This window comes from Chiloscyllium plagiosum, chromosome 11, assembly GCF_004010195.1.
Source record: "Chiloscyllium plagiosum isolate BGI_BamShark_2017 chromosome 11, ASM401019v2, whole genome shotgun sequence".
Lineage (NCBI taxonomy): Eukaryota > Metazoa > Chordata > Chondrichthyes > Orectolobiformes > Hemiscylliidae > Chiloscyllium > Chiloscyllium plagiosum.
The window spans coordinates 16,206,656-16,216,655 of NC_057720.1; the positions used below are offsets into that span (position 1 = coordinate 16,206,656).

The following is a 10,000-nucleotide window of genomic DNA, read 5'->3' on the forward strand; positions in this document are numbered from 1 at the left end:
AATATTAAAAGGAATTTAGAAAAAAAAAAGGTATCATGCACTAACCCGTGTTTAGATTTTGGGAAGAGTCGATGTTAAGGTTTGCTGACAGACTGAACATGGTTGGAAACTGTATGCAATGAGACAAAAACTGTGGCATCGCTGGTAAACTGCGGCCCCATTTTCCAAACTCCGTGGTGAATGCAACATTTCGTGTCTATCCCGATGGGCAAAGAAGGATAAAGGTCTTTGGGATTTGCCTCTTCTGTGCTTTAGTTAAAACATCACTGTCTGGGCTAGAAACACCGGCATTGCTTCTCGGCGGCATTGCCGAGCGCTAGGTATCGAAAATTCAATTTAAACACACTTTAAATAAAACTATTCGCTCTTTTCGAAAAGCAGCAACCAAAATCTGAAAATAACCCATCACTCGCAAAAATATTGCTGGGCTGGTCAATTCGAGGTGAATGCCTTTCAAGGTATAATAGAAAATGCTAACGCGCCACTAACTAAAAATAATAAAAGGAGCCAATCTTAATTTAATGGATTTAAGAGTAAAATTTGACTCTGTTATCAACGGCGGCGTTGGATGGGAATTGCAAGGCTTGAAATAGACGGGAAGCCTCTGAAAAATGTTTGCGTTGTTCACGGCCTCTTGTGTTTGTTTTATAGACGACCATTATAACCGTTCTGATTGCGACAAAGAAATTGCTTCGGGAGTGTTTGTGTGCGTGTTTGGTGCTAGCTAGTACTAACGCTGGTTTCTAGTATCTATGTAGTTTGTTTTGCACTGAATCGTAACCATGTAGTCCTCGAGTTGCCAGTGGTCAGCACTGGTGTCCCAGTACACAGTGTTTATGGGTGAAAATCCTTCTACAGCGTTGAGAATATGGGCCATCTGTACATGCAATAAGTTGATAGAATACACAGTCGCTGCCAGTGCGCGCGGGGCGCCGAGGAGCTGCTGTGTACACAGATTGTAGGGCTGGGGTATCACAGGGAGCAGGACGTCTTACGTACCTCCTGTTCTGGTACCAGGTTTTGACCTGGGTGTCTGTCAGGTTCAGAGCCGCTGCCAAATCCATGCGGTCCTGCACGCTCAGGTACTTCTGCCGCTCGAAGCTGCGCTCTAACTGATTGAGCTGGTGATCCGAGAAGGCAGTCCGCGCTTTCCTCGGCTTCTTCGCCCGCACGGGCGGACTTTCCCGGCTACTCGTTATTTCTCGGTCGCCTTCCTCTTTTGTTCCTAACGCCAGATAGAAATGCACCGTATGAATCCAAATGGCCGGTAGCACAACACAACATCCTGTAATCTGACTGTTAAAAAAAAAGTTCCATTCCCCTGCATTCCATTTTGCATATCATTTGCATGTGTAAAATAGCCAGTTGTAGATGTGCAGGCCCAATTAGGAGCGAGTTCCAAAGCAATATTTGATGCTGGTTTTTTAATGTCTGGGTTTTATTATTCAAAAAGACCGCGTGTTTACACTGCAGAAACAAAATAAATGTCAGAGTTCTCCCCAAACCAGCGGCCTCCATGTAACGGGAGTTAAACTTATAACTGGCTTGTTGTGTTTAAGAGGTTGAAGTGGTTTCCACGTACTGGTGGCATCGTTAAGAATTCCGGATACTATTTGTCAACTTTGAGTTTTTTTTTCTGAAATGCTGGGAAATCGATATGTCAATCTATCTCTATTTGTACCAATTTTTGCGGCGCACTATGATCTTCCCTGCAGGAAGAACAATAATCTTCTCTAATTGACCCACTAGGGAGCTTTGGACAGAAAAATTCGCCAGACCAGACCCTGCATCTGTTTTTTTTTCCCCCCTCTATTATGCTAATAGTAATCACTGAATGAATTATAAGAAAAAGACTTTTTTTTTCATTTACACACAATTTACAACAAACAGAAATGGCTGATACTGATAAAGTATTATTAGCAGTGTTTTGCAAATGATCATCCTGTCTTAAAGAGGATTAAGTATTTTTTCAAGATCATTCTCTTTAATCGCACATTTTCCTTACTTGTCATACTATAAACTATTAACACATTAAAGCTTCAGGAGAAACGGCCAATTATATCAATCTCTGGCCATCCCATTTCCCCCCTACTCCCCAAAACATTCGAAATCGAAAACTGGTAACCTTGTATAATTCGCTGCACTGAGTAATCCCACGTTCGGATCAGTAATCGCAGTTGTATTTTTGCATCAAACGCAGAAATAATTTCAAGTGAAAAGACACGATCGTTAAGGTTCCGCGAGATATATTTTTTTTTAAAAAGTAGCTAGGCCTGACTTCCCTTTGCATCGCATGTTGGCATGTCCCTGGGTACAATCTCCGAACCTTCTTTCGTGCTCGCGGCTGGCAAATACATATGCGCCCAGTCTCAAATAGTTTTGCAAAGGGGGAGGGAATGTATGTATACAGCCTATTTGGTCAATCAATTCCCTGGCAGAAACCAGCATAAACAAAGGTGACAGCGACCCAGTCAGAAGCAAATGTTTGAACGAAAACAGTCGGCATCATTATTAGCTACAGAGTAACCTCTCAGCGCCCTCGTGTTATCTAACGAAGATCTCAGATATTTTTTTCCCCCCAGAAAAACCTGACAGTTCCCTTCTTGCAATCCTCCCAAAACCGAGTTGCAAATGAGGAAAAATGCAAGCGGCCGCGGTTCTGCATGAGACAGAGATCTATTTCAGGAAGGCTGCAATAAAGGACTCACCGTTGCATTTGAGGCTGTCGCTTTGACCGTCATCTCGCTTGTCCCGGTTTTTACCCTCTTCGGGTTCCGTCTTTTGCCTGAAAGGCTCAGCCTCTGGTTTGGGAGTGTGGGGCGAACAGACGCTGGTGCTGTAAGGGGCGCAGGCTGCCAGCGGTTTGCTGTCTCCCAGAATGTCTTTAATTAAGAAAGAAGATGTGGAAGTCCTGGGGACAGAGCTGCCTCCTGCCAGTTGCTGTGGCTGCTGCGGTGGAGGAGGAGGAGGAGGAGGAGGCGGCTGTAAACTTTGCTGCTGCTGGTGCTGGTGCTGCTGATGGCGCTGGCTCTCGGCGCTGAGATGCACCTCTGTTTGCTCCATGGAAATCGGCGAGAGGGGGATCGTGCCCACTGTGTCGATCTCTGAGCCCGGGGACGGCGAATTTTGGTTTCGGAAATCCGAAGTCCTGCTGTCACCGTGAGGGAAATCACTGTTCCCCAGCACCGGGCTACTGGAACCGTTGGACAATATAGTGTCTATTCCAAAACTAGAGCCGCTGGATCCTTCCATCCCGGGTCCCTACAATGTTAAGAGCGGGTCTTCATCACCGCCTAGGACTTTAATGAGAGTTTGCGATTAAGCTGTTCAAAAATCACAAGCGTTGATAATCAGTGTGTGTGTGTGTGTGTGTAGAGGAGGGGGGAGGTTAGCTCACCCTTTTCCCTTATTTTCCCTACAGCATCAGATCATTTTTTGCAAAGGGAAGAAGAGCACGTGCCAGAAACTTTGCTGCACAAAGCTAGCGTTGCATTGATTTTTTAAAAAACAAAACAAACTTCCCACGTTAGGATATAGGGGTGTTGAGGGTGAGGGGGGGGGGGGCAGGGATAATCCACGAGGACTGAACTCGACAGTGAGCCAACTTTGTTGGAAAGTTAAGGTGTTGCAGCAAGGATGAAATGAGGAGGAACTCAGAGGCGCCAAGCGTCTCTTGCAAATACAACGGCTTTTGCAAGGCGACAACTCCTTCCCAACCCGACGTCACGGGCTATTGCAGAGTGTCATTTTTTTTATTATTATTATAATCCAGCGCATATTTTATAAATCTTTCCAGCTATTGGTCTGCCAAGGCCTACCCGGCTGACGTTTCGAGCAGCAAACCAATCCCAGGGACCGTGTTTTATCCTGTCAATTTAGAATAGGCCGCGATGGCCTTTTCGTCAACCGTCCGCGGTTTTCTAACATCCGCAAGCTGCACATTCGCACACTCTAAGCTGCCACCTCTAACTTTCACTCCACATGGGAAAAGGACAGGTTTTAAAGTAACACTTTCACCCATTGGCCATTGTCTGTGCCTTTCCCCCAAAACAAAAGGCGGATTTGGACTGGAGGGGGAAATTGACAATTTAAACTGTTCCTCGTGTTATCAATATCCATTTGCACATTGTCCCAATTTTTACAACCGAGGGAGTAAATCGCAAAGGACCACCTTTCTGCATATTCCCACTGTACATTCAATATATTAAAAAAAAAGAGATCAATTTGCATAATCTTCTGCCCCCGACGAATGTTGGGACTTACCCGTTTCAGAGCCAATTAAACCAGGTACTGAAGAAATACTGTCCGCCCTATCTGGGAAATCGTTCGCTTTTCAGAACCCAATGCCACTGTTTTTTGGGGAGTGTGTGTGTGTGTGTGTGTATGGGGTGAGGGGGAGTGGAGGAGGTGTGGACGGTTTGCGGTCTCATCCTGCCTCCATAGGAGCAGTGGGAATGTAACAATCCTGGATACACACATACACCAGAAATAGCAGGCATCGAAACAAGCGGTTCTTGTAGTCATTGTTCAACTTGAAATTCTGCACATCTGATATCATTGCCTGCGCATTGACTCTGCCGTTTAAACTGATGTTAAGGTCGCACGTGAATTCCAATACTTAAACTGTCGGACTTTTTAATAATAACTACATGTACAATTTGCTATATTTCTTTAATTACCTTCCTTTCATGTTGAGATTTCGCCCACACTCTATTCGAGTCCTATTTATTTGCTGGATACGTGTGCGTGCGTCTCTTTAATTGCTCCTTTATTTATTGCGGTGTTTCATCCTGCACTCTTTGACCGACTTTGCAAGTTAATTGTTTCTGAAACACCGTCCCGCCATAAGCGACTTCTGAAACGCCTTGTGCCGAAACAGAGAGAAAAAAACATTTCTTTTTGGCAGATTTGCCAAAAAGTGGAGGGGGTGGCTGGGAGGTTGGAGATGGGTGAAATTACTCCACTACTATTTCAGACTATCAACTTGTGTTCATTTCAGTACGCTCTGAAATCTGACTCTTGTTGAATGTCAGAATGATGAGAAGTGCCAGTGACATGACGGCGTATTACTCATGATTAAGTACTGTGTCAACCTAATTAGCAGGGTAATTATAAGGTGCTAATGAATGATTCAAACTTTGAGGACTTGCATGTTACTTCAGCTTTTCATATCGAGGACTTTTCCGACTAAAGTATCATACCTTTTTCCTGTTGTCGTTCGTAATTTTTTCTCCCTCGAATTCCTTATTTGACAAATTAAGTACCTCACAAACAAATAGTCTTCCACTTCATAAATAGGGAAACTAGCTGCACTCTTAATACACACTAGAATGATACATATTGACTACACTGAGGTCTCCCATCCTTGTAGATTGTGCTGAGCATTTCTGCATGTTGTAGGTACATAACCGCGTGTGTGTTTCTTCAGCTATGACAGAAAGTAGAAATATTGTTTTGAATAAGAAAAAGCAAAAAAAAAAGTATGGTTTGTAAGCAGTGAAGGATACATTTCTTTTTTAAAAATGGGTTTTCCACGCAGTAAATAAAGATGAGAAGCATACCTTAGTCAGTTTCCACCTCTCTCTTCTCTGGATAGTTGCATTCAGGAGGCATCTATCCGACACTACTCTCTTATGTGCCTTTTAGCTCGGCGAGCGACGTATCCTGGATATCCACCACTCCAAAGCCTTTTTAAAAAGCCTGACCCAGGCCGACTCCCGGGTCAAGTTGCTTATTGCTTTCTGTATTATTGTCGCGACGTGACACATACCTGTATAGACATCTGCAGCTTCCTCATTTCAAACATGTTTGATCCTGGTAAGAACTGGGCGCATGGTGAAGTCGCTGTGCTGGGGTCTATTCACCCTAGGCAGCTCTGGACATCTCTGCGCCGGTTCCATAGGTGACGACATGCCAGAGGTGACGATGTGTTTTCACTGAGCGCCTGCATTTCTGACACGAGCAAACAGTCAACCGTAGGCGGACACAGATCAATCGAAGAGGGGTTTTTTTTTAACACCACAACTACTCAAAGGCACGGAGTGGGGGGAAATCAATGTTTAAAATATCTGCATAAATAATTAATCGAAGTGTTTTTTAAAAAATATATGTTGTATGTAACTAAGAGCCGGCGAAACTGCACCGCGCCTGAAGGGTTGATCTCGCCGGCTTGTTGAATCTGTTCAAGCGGCCAACTCAACCGCCTTGGCGAAATTCGCTGTGGACTTAAGAGATGCAAACTTCAGCATCACCTCCCTACAATCAGTCGGTTCAGCCAAGTATTTTAATGGTATCATTATTTTTAAACATGGTTTGAACCGAGTGAACAATTGGATTGCTATTTGGTATCGATTGTCGTAATCCGAAAATGTTAAGCTACTGATAACTGGCTGCCGGCACAGGTTGAAGTGATAGATCTGCAAAACTTCGGTTACCAGGGAAGTTGGGCGGCTACGGAACTATAAACCTGCATTGGAAGGCGATACATACAAAGCCTGCACAGTTTCCAGTCTGAACACCAGTTCCAAATGGCACGCTGGGAGTGAGGTAACTTCAGCCCTCTGTCAAATCCATCCTATGTACCTGTGTGAATATCCAGCCTTCGTGAGAATCAGTTTGTGGACGAATACTTACTGTGACTGAAAAAATAACAATTGTGAGCGAACGCTGGACTTACCAAAACGACATCTTTTGGACTGGTCTGTTGACTGGTATTTGACCACGTTGTAGAACCTAGAGAGGTAAACGTACAAGGATTGATGTTAGGATATATCAGAACTGCTAGTCGCTTTTTAGTTTCCTGCGGGGATTTAACAATTACATTTTAAGCACTGTGTGCGTTTCTCTTTCCATGGGTTTCACAGAGATACGAAAATTACAATTAACGTTTTTGAAATAAAGCACGCTTCTTTCAATAAAATCTTAAGCATTTGAAATAAAATCCACAAAAAACATTAACAGTAAGGATGAAATGGAGCTCTACTTCAGCCACTATAAATCCTGTTATTCTCTCGCACTCTTATCAAAACCAATGTTCATGTCCAATTTACAACAGCCCGCACAGCACACAGATATAGTCTATACTGTATATCGCACCTGTTGTGTCTTGTAACATAGGAAGCTTATTTTTAAAAGTTCTGTTTAAAAGTTCATCCAAAATGACTATATATGATGGTTTGATGCGTAAGGCCAGATTGTTTCTGATAGTTAGAGTGAATTATGTTTGACCGTGATGCTTGGAACGAATTTTTATGTAGAGCCAATTTGCGCATATTGGTGATTGCGCTGTTTTTAAGATGGGAAAATATTAATATACTGTTTGTTCAAAAATATTATTTCTAATTGATTCTTCTGTAAAGTTTTAGTATAAAATGATACTGAATTTTATATGTGTCCTATCCTGCTATCTTTAAAACAGAGATCTGCTTATGGCACACACACTGCTCGTGTAATTCCTATATCCAGCATTTAGAAGAGACAACACCAAGTCTCCTGGCGCAAATTGCGCCCGTATTCCTAAAATAGCGCCAGTGGCCCACTGCGCCTTGGCGTACAAAGCGCCGGTATTCCCAACACAAGTATATCAACAATTACTGCTTGTTAATATCCCGCTGATGACAAATCCACAATCCCAGGGGCATTTCCTGGAGGTAAACATGTTTTCTTAGCTGATCATGCCTGAGATTGATGTCTGTCATGTCATGTGCTTTCTCAAAGGGTAAAAGTGCCGTCTTATTCCAAACAACACTCTCCCAACTGACGAGGGTGCGGTTTCTTCAGTGGCTGCTGGGTGGCGCCAGTTGATGTATATGTGTATATGTGTATGTGTGTGTGTGTGTGGTAAACCTCCCTATCCAAACTACACATCTTAATTTGAGCATTCCATCTACGCGATAATGAGTTTCCGAAAAGATTGTAAACGCCTCTGTCGAGAGGCGTGTATAACCAGTGACTAAAAGATGCAATATATTTGCAATACCTAATTGCTTAATTGAATTCAACATTAAAGTTTGTAATATGTTACTCCGGTTTAGATAAGAAACCCAATTCAAACTTCCAAGTGTAAAACTTAGTTCTTTCGCCAAAATTATTAAGTGCCACTGAACATTCATCATTTAAACAATCTTTTAAGCGTTTTTAAACCTCAATTTTATTGTTAATTATGAATAAACATCACGTCCATGCTAATATTTATAGGCGCATGTATATAAACTCTTAATTTAAAATCGTTACTTCGGTAAACGGCTCCAAACTCCATGGAGACAATACGCAATGAGAGAGAGTCTTTTAATTCTAACCAAGTTTAAAAAAAATGAGGGAATGGACAGGAATATATTTGTGTTAAATTTGCTAAGTGTTAATAATCTAATTATTATTAATTGTATGCTTTGGGGATATTACATTTTTTCAAAGCTAAATGTTGCTAACCCGATAATGAATTTGAAAATCTCTCGGCTGGGCTTAGTTTCCTAAAACATAGCTTGCTCTGAATTTACCATCCGCCCGCACTGTTCAAGTATCCCAGGCGTGTACAGTACAGACAGTACAGACAAACGCTGCCCGGCACCAGAAGCCAATGTTAACAAACTCCCGAAAACTTTAACAAAGATAATTCTGTCATATTGTGTTTTGCTTAAATATCCACTGCCTGAGAAAACAGTGGGGCTAATCCCTCTCAGGTACCTCACTGTATCTTACCGCCCCCACCTCTCTACCCCGCTCCAAAATTAAATCCCAAAGCTAGTCTGACCCTACATAGCGAACGAGACAGGCGTCAGTTAACGCAATGTCAAGTTCAGTTTGTGAAACAAATTTACAATTTTTTCCTCTGTATACTACGGCAAGCCCAATCAATGGCGGTAATCTATAGCCAATTTATTTTCTATTAAACGTATTTCCCTGCATTGTCCCACAGCTTGGAGGAAAATCAAAGAAATCACCGAACGTGTCAGTCAAGCCTGGGAAACTAATTTAACATGTTAATTAACATTCATTTAATGGAATCGGCTCTTTGAGCTTCAATCGATCGCTTTCCTTAGGTTTAGTATAGTTGCTGGAACAAATTGAATGCTACCAGTTAAGGTATCATGTTATTAGCCCAGACCAATGGTCGATGGAGTGCTAGTAAATTAGAGGTTTACAGCATATTGATTCTTCCCTGAGCTTGTTCTGAACCTGTCACTCTCCTGCTTTTCGTACACCAAGGTAACTCCGCCCCCCCCAACAAAAACCACAATCAACTATGATTACTTGTTAATACCCAGTAACCTAATGTCACACACTAGGCACACGTCTCTGTGTGTGTGTGTATTTTGTAAAGGTACATCTGATCAGGCCCCCAAACTGATTGTGAAAAGATAAAAATGAGTGAGTCTGATCAAGAAAGCACCAATTCCGAACGTGAAACTGAAATGTGGGCCCGATGCTTTCTAGAATAAGGACATGCTAATTAATAGTGACATGTGCTCATCTCGGCTGAAGGGCCTGTTCCGTGCTGTACTGTTCTATGTTCTATGTTCTATCTCTTTAGACGCGGCGTGATTTGCCCATTATTTGTAACCTTACGTTTCAGCATCACGGACTTCGGAACATCACCTTAAACAAACGATCCTAAGTTTCTTTTAAAAAAAGCCTTAATCGCATTTAATTTAAAACAAATGATTCCCGTGGAATATCAAATGGAATATTTATTACACTGTAGTGATTTCAGAACTAAAAGGAGAAATAGCGGCTGTATTGAAACATATTCATTTTTAAAAACCAAAGTATGTGAAATGTAATCCCAGCGATTAGCGATTCTATTTTCCTTTTGTCAAATCTTTAAGATTCAGTCCGAGTACATGATCGGAAATGCTCAAAGAGCAGGAAGCACATTGATTTCAGCTTGTTCTGTCCATAGACAGGCCCTGATAAGGTTGTTATAACAGTTGGAGAGGTCTATACAATCACTTAATTACCAAACCTGTCAGTCAGGGCGGACGCTACTGGCCGCATTTATAGC

The 10,000-nt window shown here is 42.3% G+C and overlaps 1 protein-coding gene across 5 annotated transcripts in view; it reads right to left on the reverse strand.

The window, feature by feature from the left end:
* Window positions 1–144: 144 nt before the first annotated feature.
* The window catches only part of LOC122554165 (barH-like 2 homeobox protein), a 35,228-nt gene continuing 25,372 nt past the window's right edge, over window positions 145–10,000 (reverse strand). The window contains exons 1-5 of one of the 5 annotated variants that reach the window (XM_043698760.1): window positions 7,096–7,303; window positions 6,677–6,732; window positions 5,771–6,582; window positions 2,709–3,261; window positions 145–1,225 (exon numbers count right to left, since the gene is read on the reverse strand). In XM_043698760.1, the coding sequence (XP_043554695.1) occupies window positions 807–1,225; window positions 2,709–3,261; window positions 5,771–5,806 (1,008 nt within the window). In that variant the 5' untranslated portion in view covers window positions 5,807–6,582; window positions 6,677–6,732; window positions 7,096–7,303 and the 3' untranslated portion in view covers window positions 145–806. The other 4 variants (XM_043698762.1, XM_043698759.1, XM_043698763.1 and 1 more) reach the window with 4 other exon arrangements.